At 44.7% G+C, this 21101-nt stretch overlaps 1 protein-coding gene across 1 annotated transcript in view; it reads right to left on the bottom strand.

Annotated features, from left to right (window-relative positions):
• LOC142301283 (epithelial sodium channel subunit beta-like) overlaps positions 1 to 20230 on the bottom strand; it is an 88483-nt gene extending 68253 nt beyond the window's left edge. The window contains exons 1-2 of the mRNA XM_075342312.1: positions 19884 to 20230; positions 14987 to 15108 (exon numbers count right to left, since the gene is read on the bottom strand). Coding sequence (XP_075198427.1) covers positions 14987 to 15108; positions 19884 to 20230 — 469 coding nt within the window. The remainder of the gene's footprint in view (positions 1 to 14986; positions 15109 to 19883) is intronic.
• Between the last annotated feature and the right edge of the window lie 871 nt (positions 20231 to 21101).

Below are 21101 nucleotides of genomic sequence, written 5' to 3'. Positions count from 1 at the left end.
CATACTGCTCTGCTGCATATATACATACATACATACACGCATACTGCTCTGCTGCATATATACATACATACATACATACAGACACGCATACTGCTCTGCTGCATATATTCATACATACATACATACATACAGACACACACTGCTCTGCTGCATATATACATACATACATACAGACACGCATACTGCTCTGCTGCATATATACATATATACATACATACAGACAGACATGCATACTGCTCTGCTGCATATATACATACATACATACATACTGTGAGACTGTGACCGGGGTTATCTATGACGGCCGGTATGTCTCGCCCCGGTTGTGCTCACTCCATGATAGAAAGTAAATCCACTCTAGGGTTAATACTGTTTCCCTACAGGCTGAAGGAAGGGTTAAATGGAAACAGGAATGAGGGCAGGTGTGCTGGGTGTGAGGGAGTGAACAGAACTCCCTGAGTCCTCTGCTGGAGAGGCACATGTATATTGCTGTGGACTTTTGTTTGGACATTAAACCGTGTGCTGTGAACCTTAATGCCTGGATCCCGTGTCTTCTGCTGCGCAGCCGACCGTGCTACCTCACATATGGTGGAGAATCGGCGGGCATGACAGCCGGTGAGGTGAAGCATCCATCCCTGGTGACCCAGTAGCACATGTCCTGGATTCGAGCGGCTATTCTACAGCCCAAACCCGGCGACGCCATGGAGGACATACTAAAGCAGCAGCAACAGACTAATGCACAGCTGCAAGAGGCTAATGCACAGCAGCAACAGACCAATGCACACCTGCTCCGGGCGTTGGAACGTCAGCAGCAATCCTTGCAAATGCAGGACAAAAGGCACCAAGAACAGCTGGTTCAGGCCAATACACGTCAGCAGCAAGCCTTGCAATTGCAGGAACAAAGACATCAAGAACAGATGATTCTCCTGGCCAAGTCGATCCGTGCCGGACCGGCAGCAACAACCCCGGGACCGGGTGACGACTGCAGCGTCCGGAAAGCGGTGAGACAAGCGTTGCAAAAGATGACCCCAGGGGATGATGTGGAAGCATTCCTGGCGGTGTTTGAGCGGGTGGCCGAGCGGGAAAAGCTGCCGACCCCCCAGTGGGCTGAGGTATTGTCGCCCTATCTGACGGGGGAACCCCAAAAAGCGTACCTGGACCTCTGTACCGAGGACGCCATTGACTATGTGACCCTGAAAGCCGAAATACTGGCTCGGTTGGGGGTGAATACCTATGTACGGGCTCAGCGGGTAAATCAGTGGTTCTATGAGGAAGCCAAACCCGTACGCTCCCAGGCCTATGACTTGTTGCATCTTGTAAAAAAGTGGTTGCAGCCTGACACTCTGAGCCCGGCGCAAATGGTGGAAAGGGTAGTAGTGGATCGTTTTGTGCGCACTTTACCCGTCACCGTTCAACGGTGGGTAGGACAGGGTGACCCGAGTACCCTGGACCAATTAGTGTCCCTGGTAGAGCGGCATGTGGCTACGCAGGACTTGATACGGGACACTGAGACTTTGCGTACCGCCCGTCGGTCCGGCGCCTCCAAGCCTAGGGCCAAGGACCCACCGCTGACAACAGTGCAGGAGTCCCCTACCGTCCCGTCTGAGGCCACGGCCGCCATTCCTGAGGTCCGGAAGGTTCTGTACCCTAAACTACAACCCGTCAAGGGGGTTTCCGTCCCCATTAGATGTTGGCGGTGCCAGCGGGTGGGACATATGGAAGCCCAGTGTCCACTCACCACGGAGCCCATGGATTGTGGGGTTACCCGGCGGGGTTCAATGTATGCTCAGGTGGTGTGTACCGCTGACCTGATCTCCCCAGAGACGGAGCCCCACTTGTGCCAAATACAGGTGAATGGATGTCCGGTTACAGGATTGTTGGATTCCGGAAGCTTAGTGACCCTTGTGCGATCCACCTTGAGGGCTAAAGTAAAGGCCACAGGACGTACCGTGGGGGTGGTTTGCATACATGGGGACCGCCGAGACTATCCCACGGGGATTGTCACCATCACAGCACCTTGCGGTCAGGTGCAACATGAGGTGGGACTTCTTAACACTCTTCCTTATGACGTGATCCTAGGAAGGGATCTGCCCTATTTTTGGACTTTATGGAGGGGACCCCCTAAGTCCCCTCAGATATTGGTCAGTCCGGGACCTGAGCCCTACAATCCTGAATCCGGGACGCCTGCCGTAGGGGTCCCCATGATAGGGACAGAGTGTGAACCCGATAGGTCCCCCCTAGAGGTCTTGGCAGGAGAGGCTGAGATGGTCGAGCCCATCCCGGAGTTGGAGGCGTCCCCAGATACGTTTGGGACAGCCCAACTCCAGGACCCTACGTTAATACATGCCCGGAGTCGGGTGACAGTAGTTGACGGGGTGGCACAGCTGCCCGGTGCCCAGGTAAGGTACCCCCATTTCGCTCTTAAGCAAGATTTACTCTACCGGGTAGATGAAATACGGGGCGTGGGGGTAGAACAGTTGGTGGTGCCCCAGCCGTATCGCCGGCGGGTCCTCGACTTGGCTCATAAACACCTGATGAGTGGCCACCTAGGGGTCAAGAAAACGCAGGAGCGAATATTGCAAAGGTTCTATTGGCCCGGGGTCTTTGGGGAGGTAAAACGGTTCTGCGAAACCTGCCCGGAGTGTCAGCTTACCGCACCCCTGACCCATTTTCGCAGTCCGTTGGTACCGTTACCCATTATAGAAGTCCCTTTTGAACGGATAGGGATGGATCTGGTGGGGCCCCTCGTAAAGTCCGCTCGAGGGCACCAACACATCCTAGTGATCGTTGACTATGCCACCCGGTATCCCGAGGCGATACCTCTCAGACATACTGCAGCAAAGCTTATAGCTCGGGAGTTGTTTGCTGTGTTCTGCCGGGTGGGGTTGCCCAAGGAGATCCTTACGGATCAGGGGACCCCATTCATGTCTAAAGTGACCAAAGAGCTATGCCGGCTACTCCAGATCAAGCAGTTGCGTACGTCTGTGTATCATCCTCAAACGGACGGTTTAGTCGAGCGTTTCAATAAAACCCTGAAAACCATGCTCAAAAGGGTGATTTCAAAAGACGGGAAAGACTGGGATATGATGCTTCCCTATTTGATGTTTGCCATACGAGAGGTGCCACAGGCATCCACGGGGTTTTCGCCTTTTGAATTGTTATACGGGCGACATCCCCGGGGATTGTTGGACCTGGCAAAGGAAACATGGGAGCAAGAGCCCACCCCCCACAAAAGTGTGATTGAACACATTTTGGGTATGCAGAACCGCATAAGCGCGGTCATGCCAATTGTGAAGGAGCATTTACAGGAGGCTCAGGCCGCGCAAAGCGGCCGCTACAATAGACAAGCCACCGTGCGGACCTTTAAACCCGGGGATCGGGTGTTGGTATTAATCCCCACGGCGGAGAGTAAATTCCTGGCTCAGTGGCAAGGCCCCTACAAGATAAAGGAAAGAGTAGGGGTGGTTAACTATAAAGTATTGCAGCCCGGTAGGCGGAAACCTGAACAAATATACCATGTCAACCTATTAAAACCTTGGCAGGAACGGGAAAGCCTGATGGCTGTTTTTTCCCCACCTCCCTTCTCTTCGGGTCGTTCACATCCGGCTCCAGCGACCTCCGGAGAGGACGAACCGGAAGTAAGGATTGGAGAAGCCCTCACCAAGACTCAGAGGCGAGAGGCCAGATGGTTGGTTCAGCAGAACCCCGATGTCTTCTCCGAGCTGCCCGGTAGGACCAGTCTGATACGACATGATATTATCACCGAGCCCCACCTGAAGGTACGCCTGAAGTCATACCGGGTACCGGAGGCTCGACGACAAGCCATATCGGAGGAAGTAAAGACAATGTTACGCCTGGGGGTCATCGAAAAATCCCGGAGTGAATGGGCTAGTCCGATTGTCCTAATACCAAAACCCGATGGCTCCTTAAGGTTCTGCAATGACTTTAGGAGATTGAACGAAATATCCAAGTTCGATCTCTACCCCATGCCCCGGGTGGATGAGCTGATTGATAGGCTGGGACAGGCGCGATATTTTACCACGCTCGACCTGACCAAGGGGTACTGGCAGGTGCCACTGACGGAGTCCGCCAAGGAGAAAACCGCTTTTGTTACGCCGGAGGGTCTCTTCCACTATGTTGTCTTGCCTTTTGGGTTACATGGCGCTCCGGCCACGTTCCAGAGGTTGATGGACTTAGTGCTGGAACCCCACCAGGCGTATGCATCAGCGTACCTGGATGACATCATTATTTACAGCTCCGATTGGCAGACCCACTTGGCACAGGTACAAGCGGTGGTGGACGCGCTGCGAACAGCCGGATTGACAGCCAATCCCAAGAAATGTGCATTGGGACTCACGGAAGCCCGCTACTTGGGCTACGTGATAGGCCAAGGAGTGATTAAGCCCCAAATTAACAAGGTTGAGGCGATCCAGAAGTGGCCTAGACCCCTGACCACGAAGCAGGTTAGGGCCTTCCTGGGTATCGTGGGGTACTACAGGAGGTTTGTAAAGGATTTTGCGGGACTATCAGCCCCCTTGACGGACCTTCTCAAAGGCAAGAAGTCCGTCATGGTGCGCTGGACTCCGCAGGCCGAGGACTCCTTCCGGGCCCTGAAGGAGGTCCTGTGCGGACAGCCCGTTCTTGTACACCCTGATTTCCGGAAGGAGTTCATAGTACAGACTGACGCCTCAGAGGTCGGCCTGGGGGCAGTGCTGTCTCAGGTGGTTCAGGGGGAGGAACACCCCGTCACCTTCTTGAGTAGGAAGCTCACCCCTCCCGAGCGGAATTATAGCGTAGTGGAGAAGGAGTGCCTGGCGATCAAGTGGGCCTTGGAGTCCCTACGCTATTACCTGCTGGGACGGCAGTTTCGCTTGGTGACGGATCACTCTCCACTGGTCTGGATGAGGTCCGCCAAGGAACGGAATGCCCGGGTTACCCGGTGGTTCCTTTCTCTGCAGAACTTCCGGTTTACGGTTGAACATAGGGCCGGTAGGTTGCAGGGCAACGCCGATGCCTTGTCCCGCGGCCCGTGTTTGATGGCGGGAGTTCAACCCCGCACGCTTGAACTGAGGGGGGGGGGGGGTATGTGAGACTGTGACCGGGGTTATCTATGACGGCCGGTATGTCTTGCCCCGGTTGTGCTCACTCCATGATAGAAAGTAAATCCACTCTAGGGTTAATACTGTTTCCCTACAGGCTGAAGGAAGGGTTAAATGGAAACAGGAACGAGGGCAGGTGTGCCGGGTGTGAGGGAGTGAACAGAACTCCCTGAGTCCTCTGCTGGAGAGGCACATGTATATTGCTGTGGACTTTTGTTTGGACATTAAACCGTGTGCTGTGAACCTTAATGCCTGGATCCCGTATCTTCTGCTGCGCAGCCGACCGTGCTACCTCACAATACAGACACGCATACTGCTCTGCTGCATATATACATACATACATACATACAGACACGCATACTGCTCTGCTGCATATATACATACATACATACATACAGACACGCATACTGCTCTGCTGCATATATACATACATACATACAGACACGCATACTGTTCTGCTGCATATATACATACATACATACATACATACAGACATGCATACTGATCTGCTGCATATATACATACATACAGACAGACACACACCTTGGTCTGCTGCATATATACATACATACATACATACAGACATGCATACTGCTCTGCTGCATATATATATACATACATACATACATACATACACGCATACTGCTCTGCTGCATATATACATACATACATACATACATACACGCATACTGCTCTGCTGCATATATACATACATACATACATACAGACACGCATACTGCTCTGCTGCATATATACATACATACATACATACAGACACGCATACTGCTCTGCTGCATATATACATACATACATACATACAGACACCCATACTACTCTGCTGCATACATACATACAGACACGCATACTGCTCTGCTGCATATATACATACATACAGACAGACACACACCTTGCTCTGTTGCATATATACATACATACATACATACAGACATGCATACTGCTCTGCTGCATATATATACATACATACATACATACACGCATACCTTTCTGCTGCATATATACATACATACATACATACACGCATACTGCTCTGCTGCATATATACATACATACATACATACAGACACGCATACTGCTCTTCTGCATATATACATACATACAGACAGACACACACCTTGCTCTGCTGCATATATACATACATACATACATACACGCATACTGCTCTGCTGCATATATACATACATACATACATACAGACACGCATACTGCTCTGCTGCATATATACATACATACAGACAGACACACACCTTGCTCTGCTGCATATATACATACATACATACACGCATACTGCTCTGCTGCATATATACATACATACATACATACACGCATACTGCTCTGCTGCATATATACATACATACATACACGCATACTGCTCTGCTGCATATATACATACATACATACATACACGCATACTGCTCTGCTGCATATATACATACATACATACATACACGCATACTGCTCTGCTGCATATATACATACATACATACATACATACACGCATACTGCTCTGGGGCATATATACATACATACATACAGACAGACACACACCTTGCTCTGCGGGGCCCAAACACGCGGCTCCGGGGGCCACACACGCACGGGGGGACAGGGAGGGGCGGGAAGGGAGTGATGTCCCACATACTGATCAGGTCACGGTGCAGATGGGGCCCACACAGCGCTGGAGGGAAGCGATGTGCTGGGGGTCGCTGGCTGGCACTGTGACTCCTTCATCTGTGCGACCGAGCAGGACGCCGGGCGGTAGCTCCGCCCACAGATGATGCTCAATGCAGGAGAACACAGTGAACGCTGTGGTCTGCGGGCCTTAAAGGGCCGGCAGCCACAGTTTCCAGTGACAAGGACTGCGGTCCCCGGAACTCGGCCCGGGGGCAGCAGAACTGACGAGGCCGAGTGGGCCCCCCCAGCTTTCCAGGGCCCCGGCATTTGCCCGGGTATGCCGCGTGCTGACGCCGGCCCTGTTACCAGCGTTCACCGGCTCCGTCACGATCCCAGCATCGCAAGGTTATGTCTGGCGCTGCTGGGATCGTGACGGAGCCGGTGTACACTGGTAACTATGATAAACATCGGGTAACTAAGGGACCTTAGTTACCCGATGTGTATAATGGTTACCAGCGTACACCGGCTCCGTCACGATCCCAGCAGCGCAAGGTTATGTCTGGCGATGCGTGCGGAGGGCCGGGGCGAGCGGCCAATCCATACGGAGGGCGGGGCCAGGCCGAGGCGAGCGACCAATCCGTGGGGGGGGCGGAGGCGAGGCGAGCGGCCAATCCATGCGGGGGGGGGCATGGCGAGCCCAGCGGCCAATCAGCTTTGTGTTATAAGAAGGACACAATTTTGGAGCAAGACAGACAGACAGACAGACAGACAGAATAAGGCGATTATATATATAGATAGATTGAAAGTTAAGTTTTAGTCCCTGCTATTGTGTTTATTCAAATAACATGTGACACAAATCTATTCATTGCCTTAAAAAATGTGAATTCAGTTGATCTTTAATGTAGCATTACAGTTAGGTATATGGTATATAGGTTAGGAAATATTTGGACAGTGATCAAATCTTTATGATTTTGGGTTCTACATGCCGCTATTTTCTGTTTAAAAGGAAACATTGAGATGCTAGTGAAGTGGAGACTTTCAGGTTTAATTAACCCCTTTACGACCGCCGATACGCCTTTTAACGGCGGTAAATAAGGGTACTTTTTCCGATCCGCCGCTTTTTAACGGCGGTCGGAAAAAAGGGTCTAGCGCCCCCCAGAGTCAGAAAATTTCCGGGGTCTCAGCTGCCGGGGGTAGCTGAGACCCTGGAGATCATGATTCGGGCCGGTTTTTCCGGTCCCCGCTCACCTGATGACCGGTATACACCGTATACCGATCATCAAGTTATAGTAAATGACCGCGCCGGTAAAAAATGATTTATCTCCCATCTGGCATGATCAAACATGCCAGATGGGAGATAAATCTTTTTCCCGGTTCCCTCCGGTCCCCCGGTGTCCCCAAAGTGCCCCCCCCGACCCCCAACCCCCTCCCGAAAATCCAAGATGGCCGCGCGCACCGGCGATCACAGCAGCGCGCCGGCCGCATTTCCACTGTTCCTATGGTTTCTGTCGTATGTGCCATAACACATACGACAGAAACCTGCTCCCTAGGCCCTGCCGGGTCCCCCCCTACCCCTCCCTGGTGTCCCCCGGTGTCCCCCGGTGTCATACATACCTGTCGGAGCCCTGATCCCCCGCGGCCCCCTCCTCCGGCTCCTTCTCTGCAGACTCCGGTCACATGAGCAGAGCGCAGCTGTCAGCTTCCTGTGTTCAGGACGCTGGCTGCTCGCACTCTGCAGCTGTGACCCAGGGAGGGTGGGTGCAGATTCTTTGCACCCACTCTCCTAAAATGGAGGGTCTGCCCTCCTAGAAAATGGGGGATACGTTCCCTGAACGTGTCCCCCATATTCTAGAAGGTCCAGAGGCGACGTGGGACATCCAAATGGATTATTGTGGATTTTTTTTTTTTCTTTTCAATAAATTGGTCAATCAGGGAATGTTTGGGGGAGTGTTTTTTCAAATAAATTTTTTTTTGTTGTCAATTTTTTTTTTATTACTGTCAATTAGTTATGTCGGGTATCTGATAGACGCCGTGACATAACTAATTGCTGGGCTTGATGCCAGGTGACATTACACACCTGGTATCAACCCCATTCATTACCCCGTTAGCCAACGCACCAGGGCGCGGGATGAGCTGGGGCGAAGCGCCAGAATTGGCGCATCTAATGGATGCGCCACTTCTGGGGCGGCTGCGGCCTGCTATTTTTAGGCTGGGAAGAGTCCAATAACCGTGGCTCTTCCCATCCTGAGAATACCAGACCCCAGCTGTCAGCTTCACCTTGGCTGGTGATCTAATTTGGGGGGACCCCACGTTTGTTTTTTTTTTTTAATTATTTATTTATAAATAATTAAAAAAAAAAAACAGCTTGGGGAGCCCTCCAAATTGATCACCAGACAAGATGAAGCTGTCAGCTGTGGTTTGCAGGCTACAGCTGTCTGCTTTACCCTAGCTGGCTATCAAAAATAGGGGGGACCCCACGTCATTTATTTTAATTCTTTTTTTTTTTTTTTGGGCTAAATACAAGGCTAGGCATCCTTTAGTGTCACATGAAAGGCAGGTAAGGGGAGCTTCCTCGTTCCTGCGGCGTCACACATAGCGATGTGTGCTGCCGCAGGAGCGACGAACTACATCGTTACTGCTGCAGTAACGATAATCGAGAATGGACCCCCATGTCACCGATGAGCGATTTTGCACGTTTTTGCAACGATGCAAAATCGCTCATCGGTGTCACACGCAGCAACATCGCTAATGCGGCCGGATGTGCGTCACCAATTCCGTGACCCTAACGACTCCGCATTAGCGATGTCGCAGCGTGTAAAGCCCCCTTAACAGTGAGAAATTTTTTGATACAGCAACAGTTTTGTGAAGTACCTGTGGATTCAAAATGTTTACTATACTCCTGAATAAAATCCTTGAGGGGTCCAGTTTCCAAAATGAGGTCACTTGTGGGGGGTTTCTGATGTATAGGTGCCCAAGGGGCCCTGCTAATGTGACATGGTGCGCGCAATTTACTTCAACTTTTCCAAAATTCAAATGGTGCTCCTTCCATTCCAAGCCCTCCCATTTATCCAAACAAAGGTTTTTGGCCACATGTGTGGTATCCCTGCGCTCACAAGAAATTAGATAACAACCTGTGGGGTACACGTTTTGTTGTTGCCTCTTGAAAAAGTGAAAAATGTGTCGCTAAATCAACATTTTTGTGAAAAAAATGAAAATTTCAATATGGCAACCTAAGCTTATCAAATTCTGTGAAGTATTCGTGGATTCAAAATGCTCAATATACACCTAGATTAAAGCCTTGAGGGGTCTTATTTCCAGAATGGGGTCACTTGTGGGGGACCTCCACTGCTTAGGCACCTCAGGGGTTCTCCTAATGCAACATGGCGTCCGCTATTGATTCCAGCCAATTTTGCAGTCAAATTGCACTCCTTCTCTTCTGAGCCCTGTAGTGTGCCCAAACAGTTGATTTCCACCACATACAAGATATCAACAAACTCAGGAGAAATTGCGCAATAAATTTCATGGTGATTTTTTTCCTGTTACCCTTGTGAAAAAAAAAGCTACCTGGTTGAAGTAACAATTTTGTGGTAAAATTTTATTTTTTTATTTTCATGGCTCAACGTTATAAACTTCTGTAAAGCACCTGGGGGTTCAGGGTACTCACCAAACATCTAGATAAATTCCTTGAGGGGCCTAGTTTCCAATATGGGGTCACTTGTGGTGTTTTTTTGCTGTTTACGTACCTTAGGGGTCCTCCAAATGCGACATGGTGCCCGCAATCTTTTTCAGCCAAATTTCCTTTCCAAAATTCAAATATTGCTCCTTCCGTTCCAAGCCCTCCCATTTCTCCAAACAAAGGTTTCAGACCACAAGTGAGGTATCACCGCGCTCATAAAAAAGTGGGTAACAAACATTGGGGTCACATTTTTGGAATTACCTCTTGAAAAAGTGAAAAAATTGATGCTAAAGCAACATTTTTGAGAAAAAAATGAAAATTTTCAATGTGACAACGTAACGTTATCAAAATCTGTGAAGTACCTGTGGATCCAAAATGCTCACTATACCCCTAGATAGAATCCTTGAGGGGTCTAGTTTCCAAAATGGTGTCACTTGTAAGGGGTTTCTGCTGTTTAGGTACCTTGGCGGACATGTAAATGCAACATGGTGCCCGCAATCTATTTCAGCCAAATTTGCTTTCCAAAATTCAAATATTGCTCCTTCTGTTCCGAGCCCTCCCATTTGTCCAAACAAAGGTTTCTGACCACATGTGGGGTATCGGCGCGTTCATAAGAAAGTGGGTAACAAGTTTTGGGGTTCATTTTGTTGTGTTATTTCTTCTAAAAGTGAACAAATTTGGGGTAGAGCAACATTTTAGGTAAAATTTTATTTTTTGCTTTTTTTCATTCCACTTTGCTTTAGTTCCTGTGAAGCACCTGAAGGGTTAATAAACTTCTTGGATGTGGTTTTGAGTACTTTGAGGCGTGCTGTTTTGAGAATGGTGTCACTTTTAGGTATTTTCTGTCACTTAGGCCTCTCAAAGTCACTTCAAATGTGATGTGGTCCCTAAAAAAATGGTTTTGTGAATTTTGTTGAAAAAATGGGAAATTGCTGATGAACTTTGACCCCTTCTAACTTCCTAACCCCAAAACATTTTGTTTCAGAAATTGCGCTAATGTAAAGTAGACATGTGGGAAATGTTATTTATTAACTGTTTTGTGTGACATAACTCTCTGGGTTAAGGGCATAAAAATTAAAAGTTTGAAAATTGCAAAATTTTCAAAATTTTCATCAAATTTCCGATTTTTTCACAAATAAAAGCAAAAAATATCATTCTAAATTTATAACTATCATGAAGTACAATATGTCACGAAAAAACAATGTCAGAATCACCGGGATCCGTTGAAGCGTTCCAGAGTTATGACCTCATAAAGTGACACTGGTCAGAATTGCAAAAAATGGCCTGGTCATTAAGTACAAAACTGGCTTCGTCCTTAAGGGGTTAAAGAGCTTGAACAAAAATATCCTATGAAACATTTAAGAATTGCCACCTTTTTACTACAAAACCTCCTCATTTCAGAGACTCAAAAGTAATTGGACAAATTTACCATAAATAAAATGTACATTTTTAGTTCTTTGTAGACAATCCTTTGCAGGCAATGACTTCCTGAAGTCTGGGAGCCATGGACGTCATGTTCAAAGGCGGCTAACTAGACTACTACAAGGAATGGAAGGCCTTCCATATGATAAGAGGTTGAAAAAGTTAGATATGTTTAGCTTAGAAAAAAGACGTCTCAGAAGAGATCTCATTTATATGTATAAATACATGTGTGGTCAATATAAAGGACTGGCACATGACTTATTCCTTCCAAAGACAATACTAAGGACCGGGGGGCATTCACTGCGAGTGGAAGAAAAGCGATTCCGACAGCTAAATAGGAAAGGGTTCTTTACAGTTAGAGCAGTTAGACTGCGGAATGCCCTACCACAAGAGGTAGTAATGGCAGATACTATAACAGCTTTCAAAAAAGGGCTGGATGATTTCCTCAGTGCACAAAACATTGTTGGTTATAAATGACTTAGAGACAACATGTAGAACTGGTGGAGGAAGGTTGAACTAGATGGACCTAGGTCTTTTTTCAACCTATGTAACTATGTAACTATGTAACATCAAACGCTGGGTTTCCCCTTTGTGATGCTTTGCTAGGCCTTTACTGCAGCTGACTTTAGTTGTTGCTTGTTTGTGGGTCTTTCTGCCTTACGTTTTTGTCTTAATCATGTGAAATGCATGCTCAAAGGGATGGAGATCTGGTGACTGACCCAACCAATGCAGAATATTCCACTTCTTTGCCTTAAAAAAACTCCTGGGTTGTTTTCGCACTATGTTTTGAGTCATTGTCCATCTGTACAGCGAAGCTATGTCCAATCAGTCTTCTGCATTTGGTGGAATCTGAGCAGAAAGTAAAGTCCTGTGCACTTAAGAGTTCATCCAGCTGCTTGTCACATCATCAATAAATACTAGTGACCCAGGGCCATTGTAAGCCATGCATTCCTGGACATCACACTGCCTCCACCATGTTTTACAGTGGATGTGCTATGCCTTGGATCATGAGCCATTCCACGTTTTCTCCATACTTTTTTCTTCCCATCATTCTGGTACAGGTTGATCTTAGTTTCATCCATCCTCTTGCTGCTTTTCCAGAACTGAGAGGCTTCTTTAGATGCTTTTTTGACAAAGTCTAATCTGGCCTTTCTATTTTTAAGGCTGATTTATGGTTGGCACCTTGTGGTAAACTCTTTGTATTTGTTCTCATGAAGTCTTCTCTTTATGGTAGACTTAGGCGGGCTTTACACGTTGTGACATGGGTAACGATATATCGTCGGGGTCACGTCGTTAGTGACGCACATCCGGCGCCTGTAGCCACATCGCAATATGTAAACCCTAGGAGCGACGATCACCAATTGCAAAAACGTTAAAAATCGTTGATCGGCCCTCCGCTTCTATTAGCCGGCCGCTTAGTGATGTCGCGGTGACATCGCTGTGACACTGAACGCACCTCCCCTTTGAAGGAGGGAGTGTTCGGCGGTCACAGCGACGTCGCTGACCAGGTATGTGCGTGTGAAGCTGCCGTAGCGATAATGTTCGCTACGGCAGCAATCACCACATATCGGCCGTGCAACGGGGGCGGGTGCTATCGCGCTCAACATCGCTAGCAATTGCTAGCGATGTCGCAGCGTGTCAAGCCCGCCTAAGATACTGAAGCACACACTTCCTGGAGAGTTTCTTCACTTGAGTGGATGTTGTGAACGGGGTTTCCTTCACTATAAGGAAAGGATTCTGTGATCATCCACTACGATTATCTTGCTTGGATATCCAGGCCTCTGAGTTCCCAGGTTGTCTAGTGTGCTATTTGTTTTCCCCAGAATATACCAAACTCTTGAGTTGGCGATCCCTAACATTTCTGCTATCTCTCTGATGGATTTTTTTTCTTTTTTCAGCCTAATAATTTTCTGTTTTTCCTCCATTGAGAGCTCCCTTGACTGCATGTTGTGGGTTCACAAGAATAGCTTAAAAAGCAAATGTCACACCTGGAATCAGCTCCAGACCTTTTAACTGCTTAATTGATGATGGGTTAATGAGGGAATAGCCTATGCAGCCCATTAAAGAGCTTTGGAGATAATTGTCCAATTAGTTTTGGTCCCTTGAAAAACAGGCAGCTATATGTTAAAGAGCTGTGATTCCTAAACCCTTACCCCAACTAGGATGTGAATACTCTCAAATTAAATCTGAAATTATGCACTTAAAAACACATATCAATTACATAACTGTAAATTCAATATGTTTTGGTAAACAGGTACACTGTCATGATTCACCTCCCTATCCACATGGCTAGGGGGCGGAGCCTTCTCTCGGGCCTCACTTCCGGCCCCTGGATGCCTTAAAAGCTGACACTTCCAGTGAACCAGCGCCGGCTATAAGCTTAGCTCTGCTTTGCCTGTGATTGCTGGTCCTGTGAGTGATATCCTGATCTGTCTGTTCCTGTGCCCCCGTGCCCTTGTCTGTGTTCTGTCCCCTGGTCGTCCCTCCTGTCCTGTGTCCCCCCTCCTATTTCCCCACTCGGTTGCTTCCTCCGGTACTGACCTTATCCTGACTTTGACTTCGCTTCTGCTCACTCCTCCGGTCCTGCTTCTGCCCGTACGGTGTTTAACCCAGCCTGTCTCACTATTCCTTACATACCCTGCATTTCTGCCTCTCAGCTCTGCTGATTAGGCAGTGCATGAGAACACTGTGCATTTCCTTCCTGGTTCTCATTGCTCTGTGTAGTGTCGTCTGCTGCAGAGCTCTGGCTCCCCCTGGTGGCAGCATTACATACAATTACAAAATTTGTGTCACTGTCCAAATATTTCTGGACTGTTAAGTATATTGTAAGATTTACCTACCTAAAAAATATTTATTTCTTATATTTATACTGCTCTGAGCAATCTAAGTTTGACTGAGCTACAGAATAGCGTTTTTTCAATAATACAATAGTAGAAAATTATATTACATGTATGCAGAAAGTCTACATGAATAGGTATAATAATAATATTTGATACATGTCCCATTACTCATCCCTCTGACTACAACTGTAGCCTCAGTTCAGTGCATTAGACATAGAATAACCTCAATCTTGTATTCCGACAATCATTAAAAACTGATGAGGGAATCTCATATGGCTCTTAAGAGTTATAGGTTTAGGGGAGAATGCTTAATATGACATCACCATAACTGAAGCCAGCCTTGGTGGCATTTAGGACCTTTGCTTCTTTTCTTGCAGATTGATTTCCTGGCCCATTAAAGGTATAACAGTTGCCAAGCTTGGGATTCAGGAAAGGAGTAAAGAAGCTGAAACAGAGAATATATTAATTCATATGTACATATTCCTCAGACAGTTGTATATTATGTCAGTCCAACTTTGTGAATCACAAAAATATGCAAAGGAACTAGAGAAATGGTGTGGTAGTCACCGTGCTGCTGAGAAGTTATGAAAAGCCAACGTTGTAGTTCTTCCAAGGAAGAAGTGTTTACCACTTCGAAACACATTGAGAAATAAAACGCCCTTCATCTTGATTCAGTGCATTGGTTTTTCATAAATTCTTAGTGATTACCATGCCGTTTCTCTGGTTCCATTGCATCGTTAGTGGCCTTATGGCTTGTGATTCATGTGGCAGCTGATTACAGGCTCTGATATTGTTGTATGTAACACAAAACAGCAAGGTGAGGACAAATTCTGCACAAGTACCTATACATGTCCGTCGGATTTCCGCTGTTCTGTCTCATAATTTTTTACTTAATCACATAAATATGTTATACGCACAAAAGAATGGCAAACAATGTCTGGAGGCTCCAAGGGGGCCATAAATTGAGGGGGTTAAGTTCTTCAACAGCAATAAGGTCATTCCACTTTTCATATCTACAATGGATGGTGAGGCCAAGGAGTTACTTACAAAAGGACATTAGCCTATCTCATTATGATGGTTTTGGATGGCATGAACAAGAAAGTTCAAACAGCAATACTTAACAATTAGGAAAATGAAAAGGCTTTAAAGCACATTAAAATGTAAAATAATTAAAAATATGAAATGTGTGACAATAATTCTCTATTTAGGAGAGTAATATCTAACCAGCCTCTTTTTTTGTCCATTCATTGCAGGAAAAATTTACGTAATGGTTGTTGGAAATACATCACATTAACAATATATATATGTATATATATATATATATATATATATATATATATATATACAGTGAAACCTTGGATTACGAGCATAATCGGCTCCGGGAGTTTGCTCTTAAACCAAGTTACTCTTATATCAAAGCGAATTTTCCCATAGGAAATAATTGAAACACAGGCAATTCGTTCCACAACCCAAAAATATTACCTGCCTGTATTTATACAAAATTACAGTAATACAAAATAATGCACTGTATTCATATGAAATTATTACAGTACGCTAATACAAAATACTATACAGTGCAGTAAAAAACAGAAAGCAAAGTAAACTGCACATTAGCTTACAATAGAATTGTTGGTGTGGGAGGTACAGTGTAAGCAATGTGCTGTATTGGTGAGCCGAAAGAAAGTACAATACTGTATCCACAATTGCAAATTGATAGACATGCTGTATAGTATATACTGTACAATGGGATACTGTGTACAGTATACAGTACATATGTACAGAAAGTTACCTCAATAACGGGTCAGAGCATGGTGAAAGGACAAAACCAGACGAGTGCATGGTGATTATTTGCTCTTTTTGCAAAGCATTGCTCTTAAACCAAGTTACAAATTTTGTAAAAAGCTTTGCTTGTCTTGCAAAACCCTCTCAAACCAAGTTACTTTTAACACTAGAACTACTGAGGTAGTTATTTTGACTACTTTGCACTATGTATTTCTATATAGGTGTCACGAGTCCAGTAGTTCTAGTGTTAAACCAAGGTTCCACTGTATATATATATATATATATATATATATATATATATATATAGCTCTAGCAAAAATTTAAAAAGAGACCACTGGATAGTTTTATAAAAATCAGCTTCTCTATGTGTCTGACAGCCATTCCATTCCAGTGTCAGTTCAATTCCAACCAGTGTGCACCTCATTCTACTTACTGTGCTTCTGATTAGGTGATCACCTGAACCGAATCTTATTTAACGAGGGTAAGTATGAAAAACACTGCTGTGGTCTTCACGATCCTCTTGCAATGGGACAAGCTGGATGGCAAAACAAATGCTAGTAATATCCCAAAAGTAATAGGAATGAAAAAAATAACTTTTAAGTATGCCAAAGGAGTTGAAAAGAAAAGTCTTGAGTGAGGAAAAGAAAGGCTCAATTCTGGCTTTACTAGCAAATTTCTAAGACGGCAGTCCATTACAACAAGGTCAAGCAGCAGACCTTGGGGACAACAAAGCTACAGACCGACAGAAGGCAAAAGCGACTCTCCACTGACTAGGATGACCATCATCTTATTAGAATGTCACTCAGCAACCGCAGGATGACATCAAGTGACCTACAAAAGGAATGACAAATGGCAGCTTGGGTGAAGTGCACGGCAAGAACAGTTCGTAACAGGCTCCTAGAGGCAGATCTCAAGTCATGTAAAGCTAGAAAAAAAGTCATCAATGAGAAGCAAAGGAGAGCCAGGCTGAAGTTTGCCAAATACCATAAGGATTGGACCATAGAGGACTGGAGTAAGGTAATCTTCTCTGATGAGTCTAGTTTTCAGCTTTGCCCAACACCTGGTCTTCTACTGGTTAGACAGAGACCTGGAGAGGCGTACAAGTCAGTGTCTTGCACAAATGGGAAATTTGGTGGAGGATCGGTGATGATCTGGGGATGCTTCAGCAAGACTGGAATTGGGCAGATTAAACTTTTCAAAGGATGTAAGAATCAAGCCACATACAAGGTTATCCTGGAAAAACAGTTGTTTCCTTCTGCTCAGGCAATGTTCCCCAACTCTGAGGACTGTTTTTTCCAGCAGGACAATGCGCCATGCAACACAGCTAGGTCAATCAATGTGTGGATGAAAGACCACCACATCAAAACCCTGTCATGGCCAGCCCAATCTCCAGAACGGAACCCCATTAAAAACCTCTGGAATGTATTCAAGAGGAAGATGGATAATCACAAGCCATCAAACAAGGAAGAACTGCTTACATTTTTGCACCTGGAGTGGCATAAGGTCACCCACAGCAGTGTGAAAGACTGGTGGAAAGCATGCCAATACGCATGAAAGCTGTGATTAAAAATCATGGTTATTCCACAAAATATAGATTTCTGAACTTTTCCTGAGTTAAAACATTATTAGTATTGTTGTTTCTAAATGATTATGAACTTATTTTCTTTGCATTATTTGACGTCTGAAAGCAATGCATTTTTTTGTTATTTTGACCATTTCTCATTTTCAAAAAATAAATACAAATGTTTTTGCTTGGAAATTCGGAGACATGTTATCAGTAGCTTATAGAATAAAAACACAATTTACACTTTACTCTAAAATATACCTATAAATAAGAAAAACTAAAAATTTTGCAGTGGTCTCTTAATTTTTGCCAGATATATATATATATATTTATATATAAAAAAATATATGTCTATATATGTATATATATATATATATATATATATGTATATATACATATGTATATATATATATATATATATATATATATATATATATATATATATAGTGTATCAGTGTATTGTTTCATGGTTAATAAGCCCTATCAATCAAATCAACCAAAGATGTTTTAATTGTATTTTCAATCTCTAAAATATTACATTACTGCAGTCATATAATGTCACCATACCGCTGATTGATATTGGATGGAGTTACTTTTACATACTGTCTCTTTTAATACAATTTTTGAAAGGCATCTGGCAGTGCATACAAAGTCTCTAAAAATTAAATTATCTGTGGCATGCTTTGCTATTTATCAATAAATATCATGAAATATGCAGTCTTTGTAGAATATTTCCTTTAGCAAAAAACTACGTGGTACCCCTTTCAAATTCTGGCTCTTACTCGAATCTCCATATATCTAGTTTCATGATCATACTGTTGGTATATTTTCCCAATACATTTAAGGGTAACTAAACATAGTTACATATTTTACATTCCTGGTTTAGCAATTTTGATCTTTCTGGGGCCTGAGACGCCAATCAATAGTCTCCAATCCTTGAAGTGAGCAGTGTGCTGTTCTCGAGACTTCTATTGAGCCTGTATGGTGAAGCAGCTCTTCCCTTGGTTTCATCGATTACAATACTTTTCAAAAAGTGTCTGCTAGATGAAATTAGTGTAATAGAACATCTATTCAGGTGAATGGAATTACATACAATGCAAGGTGTCCTCAACCCAACCAAAAAGCTGCTCTTATACAGTAACTCCCGGTCTGGGACTATATACGACCTCCCTTATAACTAGTGTTGAGCGAGTAGTTAGTCATGCTGTTAGCGAGTACTGTCCGCTACTCGCATATTCGTTATGAGTAGCGGTCGCAATATAAGTCAGTGGGAAATACTTGCTAAGTAGTGAGTAACCCGACAGCCGTACTTTTCGTGTGAATAGCGAATAGTACGGCTTTCAGGTTACTTGTTACTTAGCGAGTATTTCCCATTGACTTACATTGCGCCTGCTACTTGTAACAAATATGCGAGCATGGACAGAACTCACTAACAGCATAGCGACTACGAATCGTTAACTACTCACTCAACACTACTTATAGCCTTTATGGTTCTAACTTGGAGCCAAAAAAATATGTTAAGATATTGCATTATTATTAGGGATGATCGAATACTTCGATTATTCGGCTTTGCGAATATTTTCCGAATACCTCGCTGCTATTCGACTATTCGCAAATATTCGATGCGCAATGTAAGTCTGTGGGAAACCCGAATAACAACTATTCGGTACTATTCGGTCTTCCCATAAACTTACATTGCGCATCGAATAATCAAATAACCGAATAGTGGTGAAATATTCGGAAAATATCCGCGAAGCCGAATATTTGAGGTATTCGATCATCCCTAATCATTATCAGTTAACAAGAATAATTTAATTATTACAACTTTCCATTATATTTTATATGATTCCAAGAAGTTACCTTACTATGCTAACCTTTCGTTGCAGGACATATCATGGAAGACACAGGTAATCAGCATGTCTTCTAGCTGGTGTCCCAATGCCATCTGCTCCTGGGTACTTAGTTGAGACAAAGCAAAAGCAAATTTTCTTTCCCCTGCATTACTGGGTAGACCGTGTTCCTTTTCGTGATCTGACATCACTGACAACTGGTCATTTAGATCCTTGTATCTTGACGAATTAAGCTGGGATTTACGAGCCCGATTAAGATTGCAAAAAGTGATGGCTGGAAATGGAAGCCGAGCGCTGTTTACCAGTATAACCTTCTCTTGTGTGGGATACTGAAGGTAGGTGGCAGTTAACTGACTGCACTGCCATAACATACAGCCCAATACTAGAAACACAAAAGCCGCCCAGCAGCAGCTCCTCCATCGGTTCTGAGAATGTATGATGTTTGGCACTCCATGAGCACTTGTGTGACGAAGAGTATGGCTGCAAATTGAGCGTAAAGTAGGTTTTTGCTGCCATCCCATGATGGTAAAAAAATAAAAACATCAAGCATTCATAGCCTATATGCAACAAGGTATGCGGGGAAGCAAATGATGAGATCTCCTTAATGTGGTTTTTAGTGCTTCAGTTTACGAGTCCAGTAACCAGAATGGTAAACTTCATAGTTAGGTAAGCTAAAGCTATGATTTATATAGACCTATGCCTATGGTGATTAATGACAATGGCCTCCAAGGAGAGCATTTCTTACTGTTAATTAGCAGACAGGTAATTAAAACTAAAGAAAGCTGCTTTCAATAAGATTTTCAAAGTCCTAGCACAGGGATTTCAGATCCATAAGCTTAGTGTTTTTGTCAGCACAATCAACAATATTTAACCTTTATGGCCATATTATAATGACTTTTTCTTTATTTGCTATGTTGAGTTACCTCTACTTGTAATATTATATTTATTTTGCCATTCATCATTTTAGATACAGTATTACTTCTCAGATAAATACATTTTATTTTCCATAGTAATTACTTTTTGCATTGTTATGTTATTGCCACAGGGAGAAGAAAGGTCTCAACCTTAAAAGTCTTATTTTGTTAAAACTTCCTCTTGTGTTTATTAGAAGAAAGGATGGAGTAAAGCCCAGGAAGAAGATGATTCTCCAGTGACCCGAATTTCAAGAAGAAAACTGGGCCGATTTCCAACAGGGTCCAATCACAACAGACCGCATGGGGATTAGGAGCAGACAAAACACTA

This window comes from Anomaloglossus baeobatrachus, chromosome 4 (genome assembly GCF_048569485.1).
Source record: "Anomaloglossus baeobatrachus isolate aAnoBae1 chromosome 4, aAnoBae1.hap1, whole genome shotgun sequence".
In the NCBI taxonomy this organism is placed as follows: Eukaryota; Metazoa; Chordata; class Amphibia; order Anura; family Aromobatidae; genus Anomaloglossus; species Anomaloglossus baeobatrachus.
The sequence above is the reverse complement of the archived record's forward strand: the minus strand, read 5'-3'. Positions and strand labels throughout refer to the sequence as shown.